The sequence below is a fragment of the Neodiprion lecontei genome, chromosome 2, assembly GCF_021901455.1.
Source record: "Neodiprion lecontei isolate iyNeoLeco1 chromosome 2, iyNeoLeco1.1, whole genome shotgun sequence".
Taxonomy (NCBI): domain Eukaryota; kingdom Metazoa; phylum Arthropoda; class Insecta; order Hymenoptera; family Diprionidae; genus Neodiprion; species Neodiprion lecontei.
This window is the reverse complement of record NC_060261.1, coordinates 8,755,983-8,783,930: the sequence shown is the minus strand read 5'-3', so window position 1 is coordinate 8,783,930 and position 27,948 is coordinate 8,755,983. Positions and strand designations below refer to the sequence as shown.

The 27,948-nt window shown below is 40.7% G+C and overlaps 3 protein-coding genes and 1 long non-coding RNA gene across 19 annotated transcripts; 2 read left to right on the top strand and 2 right to left on the bottom strand.

Annotated features, from left to right (window-relative positions):
- Nucleotides 1-1,077: 1,077 nt before the first annotated feature.
- Nucleotides 1,078-13,790, top strand: LOC107218424. 3 transcript variants are annotated; one of them, XM_015656295.2, is made up of 8 exons: nucleotides 1,078-1,705; nucleotides 1,829-1,863; nucleotides 8,142-9,987; nucleotides 10,056-10,237; nucleotides 10,632-10,791; nucleotides 10,876-11,139; nucleotides 11,216-11,437; nucleotides 11,715-13,790. In XM_015656295.2, exons 3-8 carry the CDS (start codon nucleotides 8,326-8,328, stop codon nucleotides 12,165-12,167), a joined length of 2,943 nt encoding a protein of 980 aa, XP_015511781.1. In that variant the 5' UTR covers nucleotides 1,078-1,705; nucleotides 1,829-1,863; nucleotides 8,142-8,325; the 3' UTR covers nucleotides 12,168-13,790. The 3 variants fall into 3 exon arrangements, with proteins under 3 accessions (XP_015511781.1, XP_015511782.1, XP_015511783.1); XM_015656297.2 differs by having other exon boundaries at nucleotides 1,079-1,705; nucleotides 10,056-10,225; XM_015656296.2 differs by lacking the exon at nucleotides 1,829-1,863.
- On the bottom strand, nucleotides 13,207-18,648 carry LOC107218406. Of its 5 annotated transcripts, none has more exons than XM_046730377.1 (8): nucleotides 18,511-18,648; nucleotides 17,990-18,200; nucleotides 17,259-17,428; nucleotides 16,698-16,810; nucleotides 16,347-16,565; nucleotides 15,161-16,285; nucleotides 14,861-15,095; nucleotides 13,207-14,786 (listed from the first exon to the last, which is right to left on the bottom strand). In XM_046730377.1, exons 2-8 carry the CDS (start codon nucleotides 18,037-18,039, stop codon nucleotides 14,563-14,565), a joined length of 2,136 nt encoding a protein of 711 aa, XP_046586333.1. In that variant the 5' UTR covers nucleotides 18,040-18,200; nucleotides 18,511-18,648; the 3' UTR covers nucleotides 13,207-14,562. The 5 variants fall into 5 exon arrangements, with proteins under 5 accessions (XP_046586333.1, XP_046586331.1, XP_046586334.1 ...); XM_046730375.1 differs by having other exon boundaries at nucleotides 17,990-18,217; nucleotides 18,511-18,624; XM_046730378.1 differs by lacking the exon at nucleotides 17,990-18,200 and adding an exon at nucleotides 17,596-17,603 and having other exon boundaries at nucleotides 18,511-18,608.
- A 172-nt stretch (nucleotides 18,649-18,820) lies between these two features.
- LOC124292722 lies at nucleotides 18,821-22,707 on the top strand. The gene is made up of 3 exons (XR_006902629.1): nucleotides 18,821-18,956; nucleotides 19,048-20,569; nucleotides 21,121-22,707. It is a non-coding gene; the product is annotated as an uncharacterized LOC124292722 (long non-coding RNA).
- Nucleotides 21,284-27,661, bottom strand: LOC107218423 (lactosylceramide 4-alpha-galactosyltransferase). 10 transcript variants are annotated; one of them, XM_046730388.1, is made up of 5 exons: nucleotides 25,169-27,661; nucleotides 24,874-25,081; nucleotides 23,928-24,315; nucleotides 23,169-23,379; nucleotides 21,284-23,074 (listed from the first exon to the last, which is right to left on the bottom strand). In XM_046730388.1, exons 2-5 carry the CDS (start codon nucleotides 25,055-25,057, stop codon nucleotides 22,805-22,807), a joined length of 1,053 nt encoding a protein of 350 aa, XP_046586344.1. In that variant the 5' UTR covers nucleotides 25,058-25,081; nucleotides 25,169-27,661; the 3' UTR covers nucleotides 21,284-22,804. The 10 variants fall into 10 exon arrangements, with proteins under 10 accessions (XP_046586344.1, XP_046586345.1, XP_046586336.1 ...); XM_046730389.1 differs by having other exon boundaries at nucleotides 24,874-25,067; XM_046730380.1 differs by having other exon boundaries at nucleotides 24,874-25,366; nucleotides 27,168-27,661.
- Between the last annotated feature and the right edge of the window lie 287 nt (nucleotides 27,662-27,948).

Below are 27,948 nucleotides of genomic sequence, written 5' to 3'. Positions count from 1 at the left end.
TTCTCCAGCCAATTTGCCCAGTGATTCGTTGTTCTTTTCTTCGAAAGTATACTTATCGACCACCTTTTACTCCGCCAATTGCAACGTCCGGCAGTGCATCATGAATAATCACCGACAACCGTTTGTGAACTCACACGTATCTGTAACATGCTCCGCAAGTAGTTGTACGACCAGTGAAGATTTATTGATTTGTCCGAGGAATTTGCAACCTGTTTCGCCACGAAATTTTCTCCAAATTTCAAGTTTGTCTATTATTCTATATTTCCGCGAGAGTTTCTATATGACAAGAAAAAAAACCACGCGGGTACGCGGATCGATTTCACGACCGACTTTGTACAAAGAAAGCACGTTTTACGCGTTTTTCCATGCGTGTTTTCCGTACACGAAGTACCCTTTTCTATGACGGTCGAGCGAATCTGCGACAGCGCATGCGCGGAGTACAGAAAAGACCACTTTTAAGTCCTAGGAGTTTAAAGAGATTTTTTTCTGTACTGCGCGCATGCGCTGTCGCTACCAAATCTGACATTACGCGACCCTAACCTCAATTTCGTACTTTGTGAAAAACGCGTAACATACTCTTGCTATATTAAAAATCGTGTGCAACAAGGGGGCGACGGTCTTTTCGCCTCGCGTATTTTCAATATTCGTCTTCGGCCGACCTACGACTAATATTGCAAACTCACGCTCGGTCCGAAAAGACCTAGTTTGCCTCATTGTTGCACAATATATTTTTTCCTTCGAGTTTCAGGGGGGACGTCAAGGTCTTTAGGAGAGATCCTATCGCTCGGAAGTAATATGGAAGAGGCGTATATTCGTAAGTTTTCATCGATGAAACCGGCACGCGATTTTCTTGCCGGCAAAACTGGAACGTGGTTTCGTGTGAGATTGAAGAACCTTCTGCTGGTTAGATTCAGTGTTTACATTGTTAGTTGAATTGAACCTTGATGAAAAAAAATTACCCTCACCTTCCCCCGAAGCATCGGAGGACATTGGTCTCGTTATTTAAATGAGGATTCGAATCAAGCCTCTTATCTGAAGCTGTAAACCTCCGTGACAATAAATAACATAGATTCGAGATCTGCGCAAGGCTATAAATGGGCGGTGTGCGCCTACAGTCAGGTGGTTGCTCGTCTCTTTCAGACTCAGTGTACTTCTACTGGTCTCGCACGTCGAACCCCCGGACTTGCAAAAACGTGGTCTTCTAACGGTCAAAACATTGGCAGATGAAAAAATAACGTACCCACAAATTCGCGTAGGGTAATAGATTGCAAATCTGAGCTCTGCTTGGAGAAAAATTGAAAATTTTTACACGCTGCGTACAGCAATCGAATAATAAATTATACGATATTAGTATAGTAGCTTTACATCAACGGAAAACTCGTTGGCCAATTGATACGGTTGCCTTTCCCTCAACTCTGTGAGCAGTTGTTGAGAATCACTGTGATAAAATTAACAACAAAGTAACGTTAATAATAATAACAACAACAACAAAACCAACAATAATAATAATAGAAACAATAACATACGTACGTAAGCTTAGATAAATTTGAAAAGTTGAACAATTTTGAGTAGTTCGAGAAAAAATAAACATCTACTGCACGGTAAAATAAAAGAAGTTTTGTGAATGTCCTGAGAGTTGATTATACTGTCAGTTGAATCACTGGCGGATAGAAATACGAAAGGGATCCAATCCAGGCTGTTTGTGGTAAGTCACAGAATGTTGATATGATTAAGAGATCGATAATAAAATTGGTGAATAAATTGAGCACTAAGTGGTAATGCCTGCATGTTTTTTTGATCATTTTCATTTTTGTTTTTCGCTTTACAGAATCCTATAAAGACCCGTTTAGCGGAAATTATGAGGTGATTATTACGTTTGAAATTATTATTTTGCATGACATTTGTACAGTTTCATTTATTTTCAAGCCATGTTGTATTTTTTTTTTTTTTTTTTATTTTCAATAATTGTGCTAGATCGATATTTTCAAATTCAATCATTGTTCCGAAAGGTTGTAAGCTTGCAATTTTTGAATACTTCAACGTTCTAATTAGTTTGAATGATGTGCTCAATTCGCTGATTTTCCTAATGAAAGACGTAAAATAGTTTGACGACTGACCATCCGTATCGTCAGCCTTGTAGAGCATTCTACAATATTATGAGCAAAATTGACATTTGCAAGAAGAATTTTTTATCGACGTCGTAAAAGGAGAGATAGACAGTTGATTGTTCGAGACGGAGGAGTGATTTTGAGTTGGCATCGTACCGTAGAGTGATTTTATAATTCTTCTAGATTTATGGACGATACGCGACGCCATAGCCCGTATCTATGTAAGATAAGGGTTCGCAGACTACTGGTTTCCACTTTTGACAGATCATATGTAAACCAAGTCTCAAGGCTCGTTAACGACTCTTCGTGCCGTAATTATCGCATCCTCGTTTACACTAATTGTAGAATAATTTTCGTTTTACTACAGGTATGAATTATTTTTCTGCCTTATACATTTCAGTGAGAAATTGCAATTGACGATAGGGAAGAAGGTCATCTGTGGTACCGATGGAAAGTCTCTGCATTATCACCACCGTTTTACTCCAAATTTGATTTCGATCAAAAGATACTCGAACGCTGATCAGGGATAGATCAGAAGGATTTTCTGAAATAAAAATTTGACAGAATTAATTGTGGATTCACTCCAACTCGCGGTGTCGAATTTCATAGCGAGACGTGGAATTGACGATACCGTTGAACAGTGATTTGTTATTTGCATTGTTAAAAATGGTTGTGAATTTACTACATATTTACTGTACAGAAGATTTATCAAACTTACAAATTCGATTGAGCGACGTGAATTACTACGTATTTGTCTCAAATTTGCAATGAAAGTTTTTAATTTTACTAAAATTTATAGGAAAAACACGAAAAAGCCTTTTGAATTTCGTAAATTAGTCGTGCAGTAAATTGAATAAACAGTAAATATATGGTGAATTAACCCATACGTATCTGAATAAAACTTCCAATACAGTGTAGGAAGTTCCGTACAGAATTTTTTAACAGCGTGGTTTACAACCTGGCGCTGACCTATTCCTCACGGCATTTTGAAACATCACCTTCGACGTTAAGGCATCTAAGGCGAGACAACGCATCGATTTTGCACTCATATCACAGCCTCTCATTTCGTGACCCTGATAAAAATATCCCGAGTTGTTGTAAAATAGCAGGAAGTAAAGCGAAAGGTCAGGTCAGGCGTGCAGAAGGGAGGTTCAGAATGGAACAGGGCTAATTATAGCAAAATCAATTCCCGGCTAGTGTTTCTATACACAGGACTAACAGAGGGGGAATGAAAATCTCGCATCAAAGTTTCCACATTTTCAAAAGTACTTAATCTAGGCTCAACTAGTTGTGAAACGAATTTCCGAAATGGTGAATAAAATCCTCTGATCCTCGATTTTTACCGCAGGAATTTAACGATCCTGCGTCACAGCTTCCGAGGATTCTCGTACGAAAGCTCGCAAAGAAAATCGAAAATTTCACTAGCCGTGATGTTTTTATTTCCATTTTTTTCTATCGAACTGGAGACGTGGAAATCGACCAGTCGGTTGCCATGACGATGTTCTCCACCCACTTTTACCACCCTCTCAACCTTACTGATGTCATACTTGCGTAACGAAGCGGACTGCACGTATACCAAGACTCACTGCCCGCAAACCTTAAACGCAATCGGAATTTATCCTAGTCAATTTTTCCAACCACAAGGTTCGAAAAGGACGTTTGAACTAATTGACTCCCCGGAAATCGGCTGCCGGACACGATTGCCGGTTACTCCCAATCTCCTCCCTTCACTTCGGCTCTCCCTTGATAAATAGAATCGTTTTTACACCCCACTATTCTTTTTTCCCTGAAGGGTGTGGACGAAGGTCAAATTCCATTAGTGACCCTGAACGGGCAGCACTTTGCAAATGATCATTGCGTCTAAGGTGATTAGAGCTTACAATCAGTCACGGGCTTTCATTGGCCTAAAAGCTTTCAACGATAGAAATTGCGTATTGTAGTTAATGCACAGTCCTTGACTGTTTTCATATTTGTTCTATAAGCAAGACGATATGTCTCTGGTTAAAAAATGATAACAATTAAAATCACCAAACAACATATCACTTGTACCAAAATTTCTTCCAATTCCAACAATATTTAAACCGTTACCGTAACGACACCCGTTCTGCTGTAATTTTTTTTACCAACTATAAGTAATGAAATATTTCCCAGCGATGTAGGTAGTCGAATTATCGTAATGCAACGCGGCTAATCATCTTATATCTTAATGTGCCTTCTTCGGAGGAGTTTTTCATAGGCGTCGACACCGCATGAAGAGACGTAGCAAATCAATAACGACGTTGTGGTTGCAAAGGTCAGTCGGATGCACGTGCTGCACCTGTCGCTATTCGTTAATTTTTTCTCTCTACTTCTTCTCACGATCGAATTTTCTCGTAATAGACAAACAGAGGCGGAGTGATAGGTGCGCCAGAAACAGAGAGAGAGAAATCTATTTCCCACAATTACTCGCTACTTGTTTTCACCAGATAATTACAACCGCGCGTTTGATGCCAACTCGTAAATCGTTCCCAAGTTTGTACAATCCTGATTATCACACCTTGGAATAAATTTCGGCAATTATCTTCGTTAATGACGACAAACGGCCGTTTGTCTTATCGCCCGTACGAATCACGCCAACTAAATTCAGCCCACGCACGAAGTATCAAACGAATGACGCATTGGGTGGTTTTAAATTGAACAAATTTACGTAAAACGATAATGGAGAAAAGGGCAATCTTAATACGGTTTAAGCCATTCTCGTAAATTTTTTTTTCATTTTCATCAAACTGCACATATTTGCACAACATTTTCAACTTTTTATTCCATCCACGATACACCTAAGGATTTCGACTTCAGGGTCACGCACTCGTTCACCTATTTTTTTATTACGTATCTTGCTCATATTTACTCGACTCAATTTTCTTCATGTCCTTTATGTACGTATAAATGTATATATATTTTTCTTTTGCAATTTTTTCTTCTCCACAGCTTCTTCTCATTTTTCAGCTACAACGCAATTTTTACTCAACACACTGATTCAATCTTGTAAACCAGGTTATATTTTACATTATTCCTTTTTCAGCGAATTTTTTTTTTTCAGCAGCATATGTTTATTAATTTGGGTTTTATATTTTTACTCTTATTACTTATTTCTCCTATGGTTTCGCTCACGCACTGTCTGTACCGTACGCACTTTCCTGAACTCTTGCACGCCCCATTCTGCCAAGTTTCATTTGACATTGCCTCGATGGTGAGTAAAGAGTTTTTTTAATCTTAAGCTTGCAATTTGAATCGTTTTATTTGTATTTAAATATGCGCACTTTATTCTTCATAAATATCGTATATAATTACACGTGTAAGGAATTCCACGCTATTTTACCCAACGTTTAACCCTCAACTCATTCGATTTCGAGTTTGATTTTTCACGATGTAGCGTTACTCGAAGAACCCAAGATTTTGATGACTTTTTTTTAGATATCTCCTTCAAAACTGATATAAAAATAAAGTTGTCGTTTAAGGAAACGACGGAGCTACTTGCAGTTATGATTGCGAATATCGACAAAATTTTGTAAAATGAATATTAAGGGAGCTTTCCAGTGTGACAGCCCGAAAAATCGCTGTTTTTCGCGATTTTTTTTTTAAAGAAAAAATAATCTAATCGGTCTGGTTTTTTTTTTGTATATTAATTGGGTATTGAAGAATACTAAACAATTTTTTAAAGATCGATTCATTTATTAATTAATATCTATAAAAATGATGAAACAATTGTTGCAGAAAATGCACTTGGATGTGGTGTCCACGTTGGGGGTCACAATTTTGATCTGAAACAAAAAACACAAAAAGATTATTGATCGGTATATAATTGGCTTTCGTGCTATGGAGGCTTTTTTCTTTTTTTTTTTTTTTGCAAAAATGGCGCCGGTTTGAACAAAAAGTATCGATTTTAGCATTTTTTTTGGCAGTTTTTTTTACAAAAAAATAGGAAGATGTCAAAAAAAAAAAAAAAGCTTCCATAGCACGATAAACAATGACGTTAAGAATATTGTGTAAAAAATTCAACTCGATAGCTTTAAAACTCTGCCCTCCAAGTTGGACACCGTTTTCAAAAATGCTGTTTCGAGAAAAACGCGTTCAAAGTTTCAAGTGAGGAAATTTTAAGTAAATCGTTTACTTACGGTCAATCAGCGATGCCAGGTCCGTACAATATCCCTTCTGCTTCTTCGAAAAGATCGTGCTCAATGGATTGTTCAGTCCGACGAGCTGTCCTCGCCTCTTTGCTATCCAGGGACGCCTGGCGGTTTGCTTGGATGATGCGCGCATTCTTGTACTTAGCGGCGAAATCTGCGGCGCTCGGCCCTATCGTGCATCACATCGTCTTCAAAATTTTTAAAATTGGGTCGTAACCTTCATTGAAGGTGCACACAGCACACTGCGTAGCGATTTCTACTATCTGCTTGCCGCAGAATACGTGCTTTGGGGCTAGTTGCCACACACAGTGATTGATTGATTTTCAAGAATTTAGCACGCCATCCGCTTTTTTTTTGAAAATTGAGTGCGACAAAAAAATAAGTCGTGCGACTAATTTACGGCTAATTAACGCCAAATTATGCAATAGTCCGAATTCACATTTTCGACAATTGGCGAGCCAAGTTCATGTACGTGCAGGTAGGAACGAGACAATAGAAATAACGATCACACGGGCAAACGGCCGACGCGGTAGCTGTAGCGCTCCGTTGCCTTCTTCCAAGAAATGCTGTACAGTAACCGAAAAAATCTGAATTTCGGCATGAAAATTTCAGGGAATATTCGGAAGAGTGTATACTATTCGATAAAGCAAAAAAAAAAAAATCGATTTTTTGAAAATTTCACACTGGAAAGCTCCCTTAAACGCTTATAATCCACACATTTTGCAGTCGGTTGGGAAGGAAATTTTTTACTTCTAAAAATAAGCAGCTTAGTAATGACGATTGGCAAAAAAACTACTGAATTCAACAACTTACAATTAATGGGGAATATTTTTGTATTATTCCTTTTTTTTTTTTATTGTAGGCAAAGAAATTATATTTCCTAAAGACTTTCTGAGTAAAAATGACCAAAAATAATCGATTTATTATATCAAACTCGATTCATCGACCGATTCGATTGTTTTTACACAAAATCGGTTTTTGTTTTTTCCTCCCATGAACGATGCAATACAATATCATTTTATGTGATGAAAGTATCAATTATTATCATTATCTTACTTACTGAGTACCTACACATTTGATATAATAAGTGAAAGATGAATGAATATTTTCACCAGAAATTGAAAAATAATCTGAAAGAAAATGTGTATTATCAAAAAAAATATCCGCTATTAGGATTACCTTTCGTATTTACGAAATTTTGGTTTCAAATGCACGGTTCAAAAGTGATTAATTGATTAATTTTTACCGATTCAATCGAGTCGTGTTTGATTATTTTTCTGGACTCGAATATTCGATGCATCGATTATTTTTAGCTTAATCGTCACCTCTCAGGTATTTATTACGATGTCATGTAATTACGTTCACATTATTTGCTTTAGCATAAAGTTATAAATGTCTGAATTTTCGGTACGTTTAGATTAACCACTTTTTGTGAGGTCTTAAAATTTCTGTCGCCAGCTACGGCAGAAGTTTCCCTGATTTTTTGCAAAAGTGAAAGGTGTGCTACGTGGGAGAAAATGAAGTTTCATAATTTTTTATTGGAAAAAAGTTCAATTTCGACAGTAGAACTGAGTTTTTCACGTTCGTGGAAATAGCTGTTCAAAGGCGACAACTTTATTGTTATATGACTTTTAACCATATGATGTAGATTGCAAGCTACAGGCTAGAAACTGTGACGTTTGAAATGCTGAAGAAAAAGATATTTCTTGCTTGAAGATGGAAGATGGAGGTTACATTTTGACAGAAATCGTGGCTTCTTATTGCATGTCATGCTAGATAACACAAAGAACTCAATCTCGAAATCGAAAAGTCTGGGTCGGTCGTATCGTGGAATAACACGTCTTCCTGATCAGATTGGTTTTTCTAGGGCACGGCGCGTCAAGAAGTGTGTATGCTGAAGCAGCCAGGTGTCTCGAACTGCGACAAGGCCCAATCGCAGGGCCTTATGGTAGGTGACGAAGTCCTGCGTGTACTGGCAATAAAGATACACGGCCTGAAAGGCTGGCCGCGGCGTTGGTCCCACTGAAACAGAGCCACAATCATCTAAAACCATGACTGACAAGAATCAAAACTTTATATCGGAATCGGCGAATCCATCTTTAGTCGAGACGACCCAAAACGGACTGTACAAGGGCAACAACAATGCTGGTTTGTCCGGTGGTGCGAGGAAAGAGGGACTGTACACGAAGAAAGATGGCGGCGGTGGGGGTCACGGCTATGCTTCAAGGCACGCGAATATGGTTAAGGACTCTTATCTGTCGAAGTCGACGGAGGAGAAAATATGGAACAACAACGCCGAGTACTCGGGAGAAAAGGGCTTTGCCCCAATCGTCGGCTGGCAGAACGACAGCCCGACCGTATTTCCGAGCTCCCCGGTAAGAGGCCTAGGAAAAATGGTGTCAGCGGGGGGATTGGACGGCGAGAATCAAAGCTCGACGTCCAGGAGCTCGGGCATCCTTCAGGATAGCGGTCGGACCGAGGACCTGCTCTTTCCCTCGACGCCTGCCCTGACCATCAACCCGAGCGCTGAATCCTTGGGGCTCGACCAGGACTCGGAGAACAAGCCAACCCTCCTGAGTCCCGGAACCGACAGCACCGAGGATCGGGTGCCACCGACGCCGACGCAGAGCTTCACTGCTTTGCCGAACCTGACAGTGGGACCGAGTCCAACGGGCCCTCAGAGCCCCGAGGACGGCGAGAAGACGAAGGGGGTTGAGAAAACGCAGGGAATCCTGGTGCACAGGAAGTACTCGGAGCCGGAAACGACGGTGACCGGGAACCCTGGGTACCTTGACTACGATCCGGGGGACTTTGACTCCATAGACGACTCGGAGAGTATTTTGGAAATATACGACGAAGATGGGGACGCGGTGCAGACCAAGTCGAAGATCCCAGACGGGGGCTGGGGCTGGGTCGTCGTCGTTGCGTCGCTACTGATATCCATGGCCGCCGATGGTATCTCCTTCAGCTTTGGCCTTCTCTACATCGAGTTTCTCCACGAGTTTGAGGCGTCGAAAGCAAAGACAGCCTGGATCGGCTCGCTCTTCATGGCAGTGCCGCTTCTTACCGGGCCGATAATGTCCGCCCTGGTGGACAGATACGGATGCAGGCGGATGACCATCCTGGGTGGCCTCATTGCTGGGATAGGATTTGTTCTGAGCTCATTTTCTCAGTCCATCGAGGTAATGTACTTGACATTCGGGGTGCTGGCGGGCGTCGGTCTGGGTTTGTGTTACGTAACAGCGGTCGTGAGCATCGCCTATTGGTTCGACAAGAAGCGCACTTTAGCGGTAGGTTTAGGGGCCTGCGGTACCGGTATCGGGACCTTCGTCTACGCTCCCTTGACCACCTTCCTAATTCGAGAGTACGGATGGCGTGGGACCACTCTTCTGCTCTCGGGAACCTTCTTCAACCTCATTGTATGCGGCGCCGTCATGCGGGATCCAGAGTGGTGGATCGAGGAACAGCGGAAACAGGGGACCATGGGATCTCCCAAGAAGTCAACGGGTTGGTCTGAACTCGGCGGCTCATCCGGCAGCCCCGTGGATGATTTTCCCGGCGTCGACGAGCTCAGGAAGCTCCTCAAGAGCGGCCAGGCGCCCGAATATCTTCTCCAGAGCCTCAGAACCACAACTCAGGCCCAGCCGAATGCTCGGGGTGGAAATTTCAGAAGCGTCGTCAACCTGCCGACCTTCGTGCGTCAGAGTGAGAAGGTGGGCTTCTTTTCCCCGTCTCATCGTCGTCGGGATATCATACCAATCATGTCTGATCACGTTTTTAGGTACCGCTCGAAGTCCTCGAATCACTTTCGGGGAATTCAAGACTCTACAACGTTATACTGGAGAACTATCCAAGTCTCTTATTGTGCCGAAGTTTTTCTGATAAGAAGCTGATCGATTCCAACGGCGAAGTTTCCAACACCAATAAGACTGGCGTCACGATGTCCATGAGGTTACATACCTGGTCTGATATCTGCATCCTGCACAATTTTTTATTTTCGCTAACACTGTTTTACTAATCTCGACATTCCAGGTAACGACTGAACGCTTCTTACGTTTTCTTTGGATTTTTATTTGGTTATGCACACTTTTTTTGGGCCCCCTAAATGCGTTTCGAGTCTTCTGCGATTTTTAATTCAGCACGCATAACTAACGTACTAACCGTCACTATGGCTGAGCTAAATTACCCTATATCATGGTTTACCTGTTTCTGCAAAAACTGCATCGCTAGTAAGAACAAGCACATTAAGTAGTTATTTAGCCTTGTTCAGTAAATTGCACGTCAGTAAATCGATACTCTAGATGAACTTCCATTTTGAGTATCAAGTAAGCAGCATACTTCTCATTCCTCTGAAAAGGATCAAGCAAGCTACGGAAAGAGCGAAGCCCGTTGCACCGACCAAGGACTCTCGTCCCGGATCCACGCATGCGTCAACAAAGTTATTGGCAACTCGACGAATGTCCAGGAAAGATTTGGAAGAGACGAACCCGTTACTTGCCAAGGAACTTGCACATGCGGTGAGAAAAAGAGTCGAGTTTGGTACTGCCAAGTGCAATCCCTCACCTTTTCACTCCCTCATTCCGATTCCAATTTTTCTCCAGATGGCTGAGGCTGAGAAAGCGAAAACGCACTCGAGGCACCACCTGCCAGGATTTGGTGGTACGGTCGTGAGAACGGACTCGATTCCGTGGCTGCGTCGGCAGTTCAACACCAATACTCATTACTTCAAAGACATTCGGGTGCACAGGAATTCGGTAATGTACAGAGGGGCGGTGTTGAATTTGCACAAGTACAGATTGCGGGCCAGCAGCTGTCCCGACATTTACAGAAACAGTATGACGACGCTTGCCAAAGAGAACGAAGAGGTTCGTAGACATGCGAAACGGATGTTCACCAAGAAATATCCGTCCTCTATCGGGAAACCAATTTTTACCGTTTCAGAAATGGTACGGTGAGCTGCTTGAGCTCCTGAAGGGAATGATGGACTTCTCGATGTTCTTGGAATTGCACTTTCTCATGCTCTCCTTGTCGACTATCCTCCTTTTCACATGGTTCATTGTGCCTTATTTCTACCTTGCCGATCACCTCACGAGAAACGGTTACACCGAAGACGATGCCGCGAAATTGCTCAGCGTAATCGGTATCACGAATACTATCGGAATGGTGAGTGTACTCGTCACCAGGCAGGTATAACTCACTTGTCGAGATGTCGTTTATCATTTGAGTGATTAATGCCGGCGACATAATGTTAACGGATGAGAAATTTGTTACTTGGAATTGTTCTGTGCGAAACCTATACCCACGTGTGTCCTTAAAAACCTCGAGATCAGGACAAGGTCAAAACAAGAACCAGATGCCACATGGAATTGTGAAAAACGAGTCGACCGAGTGTACTTGGATTCCGTTTGGTTTCTCCTCAACCCTCGTCTTATGTTTGCAGATTGGTCTTGGATGGGCCGGTGATCAGCCTTGGATGAACGTCAGCAAAACATACACCTGGTGCCTAATCGCCTGCGGTATAATGACGATACTGATGTCGATATGCACCGCGTACTACTGGCTACTCGTTGTCATATGCGCGGCGTTCGGTCTCTTCTTCGCGAGTAATTTCAGCTTCACGCCGGTTATACTGGTCGAGCTGATACCTCTTGAGAGATTCACCACCGCTTATGGTCTCAGTCTGTTGTGTCAGGGGATCGGGAACCTATTAGGACCGCCGTTGGCTGGTCTCATTTTCGATATCACTGAATCTTGGCACTTGTCATTTCTCTTGGCTGGTTCATGGATCATAGTTTCAGGGGTTCTCATGGGCGTCATACCCTGCACGAAAAATAGACGAATCTGGGGCAAGGGTCCGGTAGAAATGGATAGGGAAAGAGACCCCGAAGCCTAGAGGTCACTTCTGTATTTCCATGAAGTCTGACGGTAGCAAAATCTCGAACCCATCGCCAATTTTACAACACTCGCACTTACAGGGGATGATTTGAACTGAAAAATCGTGATCAGATTTTCCATTCCTATTTATTCAATCCTGTATCGTTCTTCAGAGGGGGTGAATTTCAGTCGTGATCTCATACGGTGTCTTGACGGTAAGACTTGATAGTAAGCATGCACCAAAAAATCGAATAAAAAATCAACATTAGCTCATTTATATTATTGGTTAAAGAATAAATGAATTATTTCAGGCCTGCTGCAAAAGGTCAATCGATATGTAAATAAAATAGGAGTGGTTTAGAACGGGGCATATTAGTATATATTACTATTGATAGATTGTATTATATCAAATTCTTGATTGGTTGTAAATATTTCGTTTTACTATTTTACAACTCAATCGGCCTATACTCATGTGTCTTAACCTCTGATCGGTAATTTCCGATTTAACAATAAGCATCGATCAATTATCATTATACATTTCTTACAATTTCTTATCTTGTGTTTCATTGAAAAAAAATTTCACGTCTGCGCGGATACATTGAGATATATACATATAACATTTGAGTGAGTGTTAATTAATTTAAGTACATGTTAACGTTGAACGGTGTAACTTTTTTTGTACATGCCTTTATCTGGCAATCAATTAAAGAAAGTGATTTTTTCCTCTTCGAAACGGTGCAAACGAGAACTGATCCAATTATACGCTTATAGCGATACCGAAATACAGTAATAATTAAAATAGAAGAGGATACGAAAGGGAGTGAATAATGCATCTGCCTTCGATCTATTCAATCATATATATATATATATGTATATATATGTATTTAAATATTACCTATACATTGTACACGTATAATTATATTGTATTTCATATACACAAATTTCGATCTATACATATTTCAATCTTATACCGTGAAAAGAATCTTCCATTCCGGAACAGATAATTTTTTAAATAGCAAATTATTTCTAAAAGCTCGTTTAAGGGGTCTGGAGATGAATAGTTTTTCGAATCTTCATTTATTTAGCTTCTATACGTACATTATATTAAAGTGTCGTTGATACATGTTCCATTTTCGTCTTTTTAAACAGACTAGAATTATAAATAAAGTTTTTGAAACCTTACAAACGTTATGCCTTCGAAAGGAAGAAAAAAAAACAGTATAAAATATAATAAAAACTAAAATCACTATAACAAAATTCAATCTGTTCATTAATTAATCAATCAACGGCGAACAGATTGTTCGTTTAATATCCAAGCATAATGTTTTATTTCAAAACTCGTTCAATTCCTTAATTTACCTCGTATGTACTCAATGCTGTCGATAAGGTATCATTGCCAAATAATGTCCATATTCAGCTCGAGAATATACACAAGGCTTAGGTTGTGAGGTTATAAGTTTCCTGTACGTAATGGATTATCCATAATCAGAGTTTCGCCCAGCGTTGCTTCTAAAACAGGTTGTGTATTTCATTCCAAACAGATTGACATAAACTGTGTAGTTATACCTATATAATGTATTAAATGTATTGCCGAAACAATTTTGCCATAAATTTTATGCATAAATATAGCAATTTGTCGGCATGTTGTCACCAAAAAAAGTAACGTGTTATTAACTAATTAAAAAAGAAATAAAATAAAAAATAATCAAAAATAATGATGACCAAATAAAAGTTGAAATTCATCATATATTTACCATGTGAAATGAGTCAAATAATCTGTGCAATAACGTGTATAACAATATTGCATCTGTGAATAAAATATCACACATATACTAACTATTATGACGATAGAATTGGTATATATAAATTACAACCATGAATCTTGAATATTGTAAAAAACTGCATTACACAATTACAGTTTTAGGATTTTTCGCTGATCCCATTCATAATGTTTATCGACCAGCGGCACCTGCAGCGTTGATAATTTTTCTTATAGGTATACTCATTAAAAAATTGTATAATTCCCATTATTGTACTATACGGTGTAAAACTTACGCGATTATAGTCACGTATAAAAAACGATTGTTTTCTCAATTTTTATTTCTATTCGTAAACTTAACGTAGGTACTACCGTGCCAGTATCCAATTTATATACTTATACAACAATAACAACCTCCTGAAGACAGATTTTAAATTATCCCAATTTCTGGTGTGTAAGAAAAAAGTGGTGCTTCGCTTCACGTTACAACTCACAGCCTTGTAGCTCAGTACCAATTGTAAATTCGAAAATGGAAGATTCCACATGCGGAAGCAAGAATTAATATCGACGGTGCAGGGATCGTTTGAACCCGTTTTTGACCCGTCACTCAAGATCGGTTATCCCCATCCTAATTCCTAACTGACCATTCTTTGACCTAATACCCCGGAGATGTGGTAGGACTCGCTGAACCCAGCGGACTGGCTGGACTTGGACTTCGACTCCTGCTCGGTGTCCTGGGAACTCCAACGGTGACTGCCAACTCTTGGACGCTCCTCCGGAAGGCCTTTGTGATGAGGAAATGGTGCGGCCCGATCATCGCGTCGCCAATAACTCCCAGTCGAACTCCCCCACCGTGTCTGTGCAGCGTAACCGACATACCTGCGAATGGCGTGATAACGTCAATAGATCAGCGATGGAAACGAATCCCAAATGTAACTCCGGTGATCGCTTACTGCAGTATCCTTGAGGAGGTCGCCAGTACATGGCGGCGTCGACGCCTTCGACGGGAAGATCGCCGTCCACGTGGGTCAGGGAGAGGGAGTACCTCCTCGTGAGGTAAAGCAGAGCTAGTTTGAGGAGGATCGAAGGTACGTAACATGAGACCAAACCGGTCGACGATTCGGCGGCTGAAATGGCGTAGGTGGCTTTTTGTTTGGACCTGGCCTTGTGGACGTTCTCCTGAATCACCTGTTCGATAATCGAGAATTCAGCTGTACTTCTCGTCATTTCGTAAAATCGATAGCGATCCTTACCTGCAACGTCTCGAGCGGATTGTCATCGAGGAGAGGTGTCTTGGTGGGAAGTCCGAGGCACAGGACACCTCTGGTCTCCTGATTCCTGAGGAAGAGAGCTCTCTGACTGACGAACTTTGCTGTGACCAGTATTTCCGCCGGTGTTTGTAGTCCCGACTGTTTGAAGTACTCCTTGAAGGACGCAGCGGTTGCAGCGAGGAGAATCTCCGCCTCGGATGCTCCGGTCACGCTTGATATTTTGCTGATCGTTTCGATCTCCACCTCCTCGGACCACGCAACGATTTTTCTACCGCATAGTGATATCGTCTGCAAGTGATTCGTCTCCGAGGACTTGAAGAAGAGCTCTTCCAGAATGAGCTTCGGGGCTGTTACAACGATCGTGGCTATCGATGTGAGCTCAGCGATCGTCTGGAACACCAGCGGCAGGTAGCAGGCCAACACCGATGTCAGGGTGTCGGGGTGAAAGTGCTTTTGCGACGAACGCAGAGCGTTCAGTTCTCGGATGAGGAGGATGGGCGTCTTCAGGATGAACGTCACGCATATGTACCACATCCAGTGGATGCTTGAGTAGAAGATTTCTACGGGATTAACGACGTTCATGAAAGCCCAGAAGATAACCGAGGTCCGGAAGTTTCTCTTCGAGGCTTCTCGTCGCAGGATGGCGAAGACCTCGATGAAACGGAAGCCGTCGACCTTCTTGTAGCACCTGGTGACCTCCTTGACCGTCGATACCCACACTATCACCCCGATTTTCACGCATTGGAAGCCGCCAATCGACTTCTTCAGTAACGCCGGATTCTCGGCCGGGTCGTTGTTGCAGAGAAACTCGTTCCAGTAGTTGCTGAAACTCTCAGTGAGCATTTGGTGCAAACGGGGCAAGGCCGATGGCTCGGAGTAGAGATTTGTGAGGGGAGAATCGCTCTCCTGGTACTCCCAATTTTCCGAAGAGTATTTCAGCGGCAAGAAATCGGCCAAGGTCAGGTGCTCGCGTCTCAGTATCAGATGGTGAACTCTAACGATGCAGACCTTCGTTTCTTCGCCGTTCAGGAAACAGGTCGCGACGAATACTTGCCAGGGTGAGAAATTTGGCGAGAGAAACTTCGACGTCACGTCGTTGACAAACTCCTGTTCAAACAAATTCATTAAATCTCGGATTTCGCAATTAAAAACTTCGCTCCTCGCTCACCTGTAAATTCGACTCTGTGATCGGTCTGCCTTTGAACGAACACGAAGCATTTATCAAGTGATTCTCGACCCTGAACTCGTCGACTTGTCTCCAACCGTAAAATCCCCACATTTTTCGCAGAACCGATCGCAGCATGGGTCTCGTTGACGTGAGCTGCAGAAGGTGGCTTCTAACTCCGTCTGTGATGGACTTTCCTTGCAACAGCAGCGTGTAAATACCCTAAGCAGGCGGTTCGATTATTCATTCGATTAATTATTAATCAGGTTAAATCATGTGCTGGAATATCAATAATTCACGGTATGTACTTTGTTCAAAAGTGAGATGAACCGGAGTTCATCCAGGTTTCGTTACCTGATTTCTTCCCTGGTCCAGAATTCCTCTGACGGATACTTCCTCGACGATTGTCCAGTTCGGATACCTCCACTTGACAAACCGTAGCCAGCTCTTCCTCGACCATTTTGAAACTGTACGGTATAGGAATGAAATGGTCACAAAGTTTGAAATTTGAGGCAGTATGAGATTTGAGAATTAATTGGTTTAATTAACTAATATTCAGAGTATTTATACACTGTTTACATAAGTTTATAACGAGCAATTAATAATTCTGCATACAGTAATAGAATGAAGATAAGCGTTTTGAAATTATAATTTAGCGGTATCTTTTCTTGGATTCGACCATTTGACCTGGATTATCGATTATTATGTTACAAGTTGATGAAAGTGGTACAAAGTTCTGTTGTCAGTTTAATATACAGTGTCGGAAATGTCCTAGATAAAACCTTTGATCAGGTTTTAAAATTCACGGAAGGTAAATTGAATCGTTTTCAGTGGTTTTCTAAAATCATTTCTCGTTTCTTATATAGATACGAGTTGAGGAGGTCAGATAAAATGTAGATTAATTTGTTCACTTACAAGGATAGTAAATTAGGATCGGTATTGCGACGGCAACTGATATGAAAAATCCAACCGCGGTGTAAAAGAAGAACCGGAAACCCAGGAAATCTAGAAGATTGAACGAGGCCGTGGCCATGACGAAGTGCAGAACAGTCGATAACCCTCTTTTTCTTCCGAACTTCCGGTAGCTTAAGAGAAAAAAAGAAATAAACAAACAACAACCTTCAACGATCACACTCAAAGTTGGAACGAGTCAATAAATAATTATCTAATGGCATTGCAATTCAGGCAAGCGACTGGCACAGACTGAAGCGACATGCATTCGATGGTGACCCTCGATCTTGCCCTCACTTACCCGCCTATCTGGAATGTGTATAAATACAAGTACAGACATATATTTGGATAACGAGCGATAACATTATATTATACTTCTGCCACGATAAACGGTCCGCAAGACAAAAAATGTCCGTCCGGGTAGCTGAACGGTCATTAATGGCAAATGTCTATAATTATAAATGATACTTATGGTCTCTATAATTGTAACGCATGTGCATGTAGGCTGTAATTCACACGTTGTTAACCCCGAGGAGCGTTGGAGGAGCTTTGGAAGAAACTTGCAATTTTTTGGAAAAGAGACGAAGAACGAAAAGAATATAATACGTACGACGTTAATTGATACGATAGTAAGTCATGCCAAGCGATGCTCGAGTATAGTGTGTTAAGTAAGAGATAAGTGTGCGCATACTTACATCACCGCCATGCCCCCGAATTTTATTTGTATTTTTACTTCTTCTTTCATACATGCGAGACTTTTATCGGCCAATGAGAAACCGCTTCAGGCATAATTGACAAGCTTTGAGAGAGTGCGGACGAATAGCACGAGGTAAAACACGACCAGTATGACTTTGAGTACACACGGGCTTTTCCCTGTCGGTACAATTTCGTTTTGTCCACTCATCGCTGGAATTCAGATAAGACTGTGAGGAGAGAAAGTGAGGATAAAAAGAAGAAGAAGAAAAAGAAGAAATGAAATGTCACGATAAACGTCTCCGGTCACTGTCAGCCCTCTACCGTATATATAATTGCATGTTTAGATTCTCCTTGTAAATACGAGCACAATGTGGAACAGATAACGAGAGTTGACGGGTCAGCCAAACATGAATATTTGTCATACACAATAAAGGTCGGGCACGTAATTCAACAACACGCTTATATGGATTTAGACCGTGGTGGTACGAGGTTCTTGGTATTTGAAAATTATTAAACGTACCTTGGTCACGAACTTATCAAACGATACGAGGTTCGATATTCCAACCACTACATGGGTTTGGTTCTCGCTGCCGCGCTGGTCGTGAACACCGACCAAATTACAACTGCCTACGGTGATTACGGGTGATCATTATTACGGTAAAATTGGTAACGGTGTCTTATGGAGATTATTAGTTGTGCAGCGTGTGCCACTCATCCTTCGGCATGCTCGCGAGTTTGTCGAAAGGAGGCTACTACCATTACCGAAGTGACTTGTCTTCAGAATTATTCACTTTTCGAACAAACCGTGCATCACTGAACCGAGTTGATCTCTTTCCAAAACTTGAACGTTTCCAAAGATTATCAGGATTATTGGATCGTTTAAACACCGTTGAAGTATTCTCCAGTAGTAAAGTGCAAGGATCCAAGTATCGCCAGCTGTTCACGGTGCTGACAGTGAGGTACAAGGTACGTGTACATATGTAAGAAGCTTCTCAAACTTGCGCCTGTGATACGATTTAATTACGGAAAACCAACTGCAGGCTTGTCATTGTTCCAGATTCGACGCAACGGACTTTGAAGCAATTGACATGCGTGCATGTTTCTTCAACCGCGGTATGCATCATCAGCTGTTTAAATCCAGCATTGCGTGTACCAACTACGTAGGAACGAGGAGTGACATTTGTAGAAATACATGCAGCCTAACCGTCCGTCGTACTGGGTGAGTCTGCACGGATTGCAGGCATAAAGGTCAGTGCCACGATGTTTTCCATTTTCTTCAGTACTCGCAGCGATTTCCTATCGCGAGCATCGCAGTTCAACGGTCGAAACAAGCGTAACAAAAATGGAAATCCTGAAATGAAAAAGTCGCTAGGACGTTACTTCTTGCTGCAAGTCCAACGGCTTTGAAGCGGCGATTTCAAAATTTCGAACGATGATGCAGATGTTTTTCTCTTTGCTTTATTTCGTAGTTACCATACGCAAACGTCATTTGAACGTACGGTATTCTTTATTTTTTTTTTTCACTGCATCGTCACGTGGCTGTCGAATGAGAGATATCGAGCTGTCTTGAATCGGGCAATCCTCACACGATATTATAAATCCAGCGCGTAGGAGACGAGGAAAAAGCTGATATCGGGGGATACGCGTATCAAGGGTCAGCTATTTCTTATTTTAAGGCCATGTGGCAATCCTGCCATTACCGACTGAGCAGACTTGCCCGTTTTCTTCCTATATTAAATTAACAAATGAAAGGAAAGGGTTCAAATTTCGACGGTGCATCGCTCTTTCGTATCGGAATTCAGGTTACTCATATCCCGAAAATCGTAAAGAATAGACCATCTTTTATGTACGAAATTATTGTAATTCCTAGTTTTCGTCTAGCGGCAACAATACTGTTTGAAAACAGTGTCAAGATGGCTCATTTTACTCCTCATTCTTTCCGTAATTGCGCAAAGTATCTCAGCTTTGCACTTTTTCACCACTGAACTAGGGAAAATGTGAAAATAGTAACACGTGTCTGAAAACCACACATTTTTTGACAATTTTTGGGACATGAGTAGCCTTCCTGAATTCCTCTACGTAAGAGTGATACATAGTCGAAATTCTAACCCTTTCATTTCATTCGTTAATTAAATATCCGAAGAAACGGGTGAGTTTGCTCGGTCGGTAAGGGTAGGACTGCTACACGACCTTAATCCGAAACTGCGAAGAGCTGTTCAGTGTCGTTGCCACACGAGTTCCCCGTTTTTATTGTCTTTCTTTCCCTCTGCGTTATATGTACTAGTAATGCATGTAATAGGGATTCGGGATTATCAATATACATAGCAGTAGCGGCAAAGTTCACTCATGACGTGATTACCAGAGCAATAGAAACGCTTTTGTAATTTATTTACAGTAACTATCTTCGAACAAACTCTCTGCTCTCTGCCAACGAGCCACTTTAGTCACGTTCGCAGGTCTTGTACTTAAAATTAATTTTTATACGTTTATAGACCCTCATAGTTTGTAGGTATTTTGGTTTTTATTGATCGAAATTGAGGAGGATGGCGAGCGCTTCTCAGGGGAAGGCGGCGAGAGGGGTAAGTCTATGCTTATACACGGACCTGAACGACGGTTCTCAACTCTGTTCTCAACTAATAGAAAAAGAAAACAAGAAAGAAAAAACATATTCAAAGTCAAGGTTTTTGACAAATTACTTATGTGATATGCATCGTTTGTCATCCAATCACTTTTTTCAAGTGAACAAAATGATACAATTCCGAGATAGTATTTTACGAGCATTTGCTCTAGGATTGTACGTACAGGCAAAGATTTACATGCTTTACGAACATCTTCTTTTAGAGTACTATTTACCATTTGGATAGTTTTTCATTGAGATGCCTGTACCTTTTTGTTTTGTCTGTGATTTTGACGGTAAGCGGCATTCGCAGCATAGTCCGTCACGTTCCGCCGTAAACGCTCTTGTATAAAAAGTTCAACTTCAATTATCAAGTACTCGGAATTTATCTGTCTGAGGTTTTCCACAACAACGTAATTAATATTGATCAATATTGTGTAAAAAATTGAGTCGATCGACTACATTCCAATTTTCCTCATCAACATCCTTAATCGTCATTGATTTCGGTTTCAGAACCACAGAATTATTACCAGCGGTATTCTGCAGCGATGAAGACAAGTAACGCGTAAGTCGTGGGTTTTCGTGAAGTTTAATTTTGAGAAACAATTTATTTACACTTACCTGAGCATTGTTGTGTTTATAATTACATGGGCAAACATGCGTGTACGTAATTGGGTGAATTTGAAACAGTTTATTTGATAAAAATGATCCAGCATTAGAAAACTTGTGTATGTATACTAGAGATTTAGTGCTTACCGCAAGGTTGAAGGGTTGAAATTAACTGACTATAAACTAAATAATGACAAGTGTTATATTAATTATGTATATAAAGTATACATATGTATTCAATTCGGGGTGTTCGAACCAATTACTTCTGATTCATGAATATTCGGTTCCCTTGAATTAACGTTATTAATAAGCATATCTTCACCGTTCGCTCTTTTTATGATTCAGCATCACAGTTGTTAGATGGAAAATTCTAAAATCTGACAATATTCGTGTATCACGTATTGCTGATAATGTATTGTCACTTTATTTTATCTGTAACTCCATTGCCAGTAAAAATAACTCAACGTGTTTCAGACTTATAGAGCACAGGTATATAAAGATTTAAGATTATAAAGACGTTTCTCAATTTAACGCTTATTTTGGACTTACAACTCGAATTGCGCCACATCAATCACCAGGATGCATGCAATATAATAAATCAATCTTGATATCGAATATCTACGTCAAATTGACAAATATTTTCAATGTAAAGATGAATTCATCATCCCCTCTGCAGATGTAGAGCTTGCTCACTTTGAACGTAACCTTACCGATTAATGGAGCCAATCAAGTATTGACTAACAAATGTTTTGGGTATTTTTTCATCCCACACCTATAAGTGACAACGATTGGTAACGTGGCTTGTTTTGTGGACTACTATTTATAGTCATATTCCGGTCGATTTATTCCTACCTTATTAAATATTAATTATTATTAATTATTAATAGACATTAAAATGTTCAGTAAAACGTGAATTCATTATTCATTGAGTATTAAATACACTATATATTGTCTTTCTTCTTGAATACAAGCAACAAACATTACATTTACTAAGATATTATGATTGAGCAAATCATGCACTATTAACACCTCTTTTTAAAGAAAATTTGTCATTATTTTCAAGCAGACGGTGTATTGGCTTTGAGCACGCACTTCACTTCGAATTTCCTGTGATAGCTAACGCTTACCTGAAACGTCTACTGCTATAAGGTGACTAATATACTTGAATGGCCCCTTAATGGAGAAATTCGACTTTTAGCCGTGAATGACAATGTTCGAAATCGCCATGAATCTTGAAACGACAATCCACAGATTGACCCAGTATTTCATTCAAGGTATATTACAGATTTGGTATAATTGATAAGGTGAACCGATATGTGTTCTATTTGTAACAGTTGATATCTGGTTTAAAATTTTGGCATGAAAATAATGCACATTTATTTCTTCAAGAATTGATATGTATGCTTGTCCACTGCATTGATACGTGTACGAATAATCAGCCATATTCACAAAACTCGGCATTCGCATCCCGCTACTTAACATCGATTTCTGCAATTTCTTCAAAAATTTCCAACACACCTAACATGTTGTTGTACATACGTGCAATTTCTTTCGCATTGCTTATAAAAGTAACACTTACAGTTTTCCTTCAAAATACTTTCCCACAGTGACTGTAGACTTTGGGACAATGTTTTTGAGCAATAACGGCATAAGGAGCCTGACTACCGACGTTGATTTTTTGGTCCTTGCTTAGCTTGTTCCATACGTGAATGACGAGGGAATCCTCGAGCATTTTGAACGTCGAGTTTCTGTCCGTCTCGTCGAAGTAGCGTTTCCATTTCTTGTAATGGATCGGGTAGAAGGTCGATGGCGGATAGACGGTGAAACCATGGCACCGAACCGTCGTCATATCTCGAGCCTGAGAAGAGAAGTAAGAAACAAACAACGTAAGTGTAACCCGTCAACTTGCCCACAACTCTTGCTTCGGAATTCATCGATCGAATAACTCTCACGTATTTGGTAGCGCAGAGCTTTTGGAGGATCCTCGTTATCACCCCAGGACCGTTATTGCCCCACACGTCACCCCGGAAGTTGGTCTTCAGGTCCCGCAGACAAGCGTCAGCCATCCTTCGACCCAAGCTCGATTTCTCGAAGCCCAAAACACCGGCAGCCACATCTTCCCAGTCTTCGGCACCAGCGAAATTCGTCAGGTGTTCCAGACTCCTGGGAAAAGAGAGGTCGGGATAAGTGTCGATACAAGGAGGTCTTGACGTGGTGCAAAAGTACAGTTAAAACGCTCTGCGATTCGTCCATTTATCGTATGTTTCGATACATTTTTGTTTTTAGTATTAATTCGTTCCCCCCAAGCAGTCATTCCGTGGTTTATGATACTTTGGAAGGATGCTTGATAAATAAATCTCATCCTGTTAGTTTACATCGAAGTGTATCATTAATTGACTAATCGCAGAGCCCTGATTTACACCAAGTGCCTACATTGTTACAAATAAAACTTGAATACGATCGAGGGGTAATTCGTTCCCGAAATTGCATCTCACGATGTAAAATCAGGGAAATTTCTCGAAATCTGCTGCTGAAGACGCGCAAATTCGTATTGTACAACGAAATCGCAAGACATAAAGAAATCACGTGCAGGCACCAATCGGGAGTGAATAACCTCTCGCTAATAATACTGTAGCGAATACTCGAATACAGATACTCAAGTCAGAAATAACACAGAGTCGGAGAAGCTCTCGGTGATCTTCGAGACTCACGATGTGACGACGACGTCGAGGTCGAGGTAAATCCCACCGTATTTCCAGAGGGTGAGGTACCTCAGTATGTCCGACATGTGACTCCTGGGCCATCGACTTGTCTTAAGAACGTCCGTGGCGTACCATTCCTCGATCGGGGTTCCCTTCGTGTACCTCTCCATGGAAATGTGTCGTATCCTGACGTTCTCGTAGCTCGTCAACTGCCTGACTATCTCTTTAGAGGCGTTCGAGAACTTTACCGGACTTACGAAGAGCAAGTAAACCGTCGTCTTCGGGTTCATCATCGCCGCCGATTCGACGGCGCAAGCTTGACGGGCGTTTAGGATGGCGCCTTCCTCCCCGAAGCAAGACGTCTCGTGGAAGAATATCCGTCTTTCCGAAATCGTACCTGAAACGTATCTAAGATCACTTTCGAATGTCGATCGTCGGTTATCCTGAAACCGCTCTGAGCAGACCTTAGATTTTTTGAAAACACTGCTACCGATGTGTTTTTTTTTTTGGATTTCAAAACGAGTCAATCCATCATATATTTGTATAAAAGAAAATTAAAACGTATAAAAAAGTCGTTGGACTAATTGAACAAAAAATAATTAAATATTATACATGTAAAAAAGTTTCCACGCATGTATGAAATAAAAAATTTCTTTTTTTTTTTTCTCAACAAACACATATCTCTAAGTAAATGAGTGTTTCTTTTTTTGGTTTATGGATACATCTCATTTGTCTGTTGTTGCAATTGCGGTGAAAGAATTTTCGTTGATTGCAATAGGGGATTTGAGTCATTCGCAAATTTTTACCAGATCATAAATGTGTGCAACCTGTTGGAATGTTAGTGAAGATTGACTTAACCGTTCGTTATTTTTATTTTTTTTTAATTCACTCAATTCGTGTGCTAGCTAAAAAATTTAAACGATTCTTTATGCTCAGTGTCCCGAGTTCTTCTCACCTTCTTCGGATTCGAATTGCTCGATCGAGTCGATCGTCGAGGACTCTTCGTAGCAGGATACGTCGCGTTCCTGAGCGTATCCCAAGAAGGGTGTAACCCTTTGTATCATGTCACTGTCGCTCGATATCACTAGGATGAAGAGGAATACCACACTGGCGAATCCGAGCACGAGCCGTTTCCTCATTTTCGTAAATCTTATCGATAAAACCTTGTTAAGAAACTTTCCTTCAGTCTTCATCGCGCAATGATATTACCAACGATGTTATGAATGCAGTTCACATCTGAATTCGGGTACCTTGTATTTTTCCTTTTTTTCAATTCCTTTTCACTTCTCTCGTCAAGTCCCAACCAACGAATTCATTTTATGTTTCATCATATCTCCTCGGTCGAATCGACACGATCCTTGATATTTTCGTGACCCCTGGTATTATCGCTGAGATTTTATAATCAACAACTTTGCCTGATAATATTACTACAACGTATTGTACTGGTACTAAAAAATAGTGTATGAAGTATGTTAACACTAAGCATTTTTTACTTTTTGCAGCTAAAGCATCTCAAATGGTATATCTCAACCAAATATGAGCTCTTAATACTGATTTTTTTTGCATCTTCCATTTAAATAAAACGTAAAAAAAACCGGAACATTTTTGAATTTTTTCTACCACGTAAACGGCTCGACTTAGTAAATATTTAAATACAGATTCTTATAGCAAATTCTACGCTCTGTAAAAAAGTACTGATATAGAATTTTCCCAACTCCAACCGATTAAGAGATATTCGCCTGTAAACATTGAGTCAATTCGAATATCTCTTAATCGGTTAGAGTTAGGGAAATTCTATCTCGGTGCTTTTTTATAGAGTGTGAAATTTCCTATAAGAATCTGTAATTAGATAGCTTATGAGTAAAAAATATTCCGCTTTTCCTTACGTATTATTTAAATGGAAAATGGAAAGAACAAAATCGGCACCTCTAAATATCAATATTAAGAGCTCATATTTGGCTGAGATATTCGATTTGAGATGCTCTACCGAAATTTTTGTGATTATTTGAAAAACATGTATTTTTTTTTTTTGGCACACTCTGGCGTGCATTCAATTGTTTGTAGTATTGGTGCGTGTGGCATCGATGCGTACTTCTATACAGCCTCGGAATGGGATGAATATCAACACTGCAGTTTTTTTTTTTTTTATACCTGAGATCGTTCTCGTCACGGACAAAGAGACTCGATAGTACACGAATATTGTCATTGATCAATAAGTTAGAGAATGGTGTGGATGATATTCAACTAATTACCTGAAGTTTAGTGAATGAAAAATCCATAGACGAGAAGGTACATAAAATCAGAACAAATCTCATTTTTCAAACGAAAAATTTGATCTTTTTATTGTATAACGAACCGATTTTCAAATTTCAAACGGAGTCTTAAAGAAGTCGTATTAGATCATCGGAAAAACAGATTGCCGCGTTACGTCCTCCAGACCTCATTTCCTTCACTCTACGGCTATCTTATACCCCGAATCTTTTTCTTATCATCACCTTATCATATCGCATCAGCAAAAAGCACCCTCTATTCCTAAACTTCGACTAGCCAGTCCCTTTCATCCTTTCCCCCCATATATTCTCACTCTCAAGTCATCTTGCATCCGGCCAACATCTAAACTAACTTCTCTTCCCTTATCGTCCTCCACATATACTCATTGTACTCTCCTTATCTTTTACAATAAATCAATTACACACTCAAACATTGGACTCCTCGGTACTAGTTCCTCTCATTTCCTTTTATCATCATTCGTTCGTGCGCGTAATCGACGTGATGCCTATTCAGAATAGGCCGTAATAAAGTTACTGTTGGCTCGGATGCGGTTACCGATAACCGCTCGACGTGATAACAACACTAGTTCCGTAAAAATCTTTTTTATGTTTTACTGAAACGTTGTGTTCATTTGTGTTCAGGAAACCGTAAAAACAAAATATGCAAAAATTCAATAACAATGTATGAGGAATTGACTTTCGACCGTGAATATAACCACATACATTATTTTCAGGGTTTATATATGCGTGAGTTTCGCGCCCGGAAAACAGGTCGATTCATTTGTTTGTTTGTTTACTTATTTTAATTTTTTGTTCTCACGTGGATATTGCTTATTGACAGCTCATGCACAGTCCAAAAATAATGCATGCGAATATTTGCGCTCAGATTATGGGATAATACGTAAATCGGATTGATTCCCGATAAATATTGCACAGAATCATCATCTACCGCCACTTCTCCTAACTGGAGGCTACTTACAGAACATCTAACTAACTTTGTAAACCGGTAACGTCACTCCCTAGCTTTGGAGCTTTTTTCAAACTTGTCCTAGGGTGGACAATATCCAGGCGAGTCAGTTTTTCAAGGATTAATGTTTCTTGATTTGAATAATTAACAGTAATCTCACAGACGAACACCCCACTCCAGATTATTCATGCTGCAATCCAGGTTTTATCGCAGATAGAGCCACGATTACGTTTGATCGAAAAAGACACGACGATACGAGCTTCGCCCTATTATCCGCACGGCGATATCCAACCTGATTAGCCGAATAACGAAAGTAGAACGAGCCGGTTTCGATTTGGTCGCGGCGTTTAAAGGTTCTGCGATTAAAACGAAAAGCGGTGCTGCGCTCGGTCGATCATGTAGAGAAATCACGATTTGTTGAAATACATCCGATTGACCCAGCTGCACATTTAGGGGTTTGAAACGCCCACTTTTTCCCCGACCGACAAAATAAAAAAAAAAAAAACAAACAAACAAAATGTATCAAACGACAATACGATCGACGCTCCCGACGAGCTGACAAGTCGCGTTTCTCTGTCGAGCTGATTCTCGACGACTCCTTCCAACAGCGACGGGGTCGAACATTCATGGAGCGCATGCGTCGCGTTTAATAATTCAGAACAAAGCCTGTACCTCCGGTACAAGTTCTCCGGTAGATTCTAAGACCACCCTATTTTTCAGGGTCGAAATTCCCGCTCGTCGCCGACGTCGTCAGCTATATGAGCCATCGGTAAACTCCTCGGTAACGACCCAT

Bases quoted from the DNA above. Each gene is read 5' to 3' on its own strand.
- LOC107218424 (XM_015656296.2), top strand. From the start codon at position 8,326: ATGACTGACAAGAATCAAAACTTTATATCGGAATCGGCGAATCCATCT. The intron at 9,988-10,055 runs GTGGGCTTCTTT...TCACGTTTTTAG, and splicing joins TCGTGCGTCAGAGTGAGAAG to GTACCGCTCGAAGTCCTCGA. The intron at 11,140-11,215 runs GTTCGTAGACAT...TTACCGTTTCAG, and splicing joins TTGCCAAAGAGAACGAAGAG to AAATGGTACGGTGAGCTGCT.
- LOC107218406 (XM_046730377.1), bottom strand. From the start codon at position 18,039: ATGAAAGAAGAAGTAAAAATACAAATAAAATTCGGGGGCATGGCGGTG. The intron at 16,811-17,258 runs GTAAGTGAACAA...TATACCGTACAG, and splicing joins GATCCTAATTTACTATCCTT to TTTCAAAATGGTCGAGGAAG. The intron at 16,286-16,346 runs GTGAGCGAGGAG...TTGTTTGAACAG, and splicing joins TCACAGAGTCGAATTTACAG to GAGTTTGTCAACGACGTGAC.
- LOC107218423 (XM_015656294.2), bottom strand. From the start codon at position 25,111: ATGAAGACTGAAGGAAAGTTTCTTAACAAGGTTTTATCGATAAGATTT. The intron at 24,316-24,873 runs GTGAGAAGAACT...GATACGTTTCAG, and splicing joins GCAATTCGAATCCGAAGAAG to GTACGATTTCGGAAAGACGG. The intron at 23,380-23,927 runs GTGAGTCTCGAA...CTCTTTTCCCAG, and splicing joins CTCGACGTCGTCGTCACATC to GAGTCTGGAACACCTGACGA.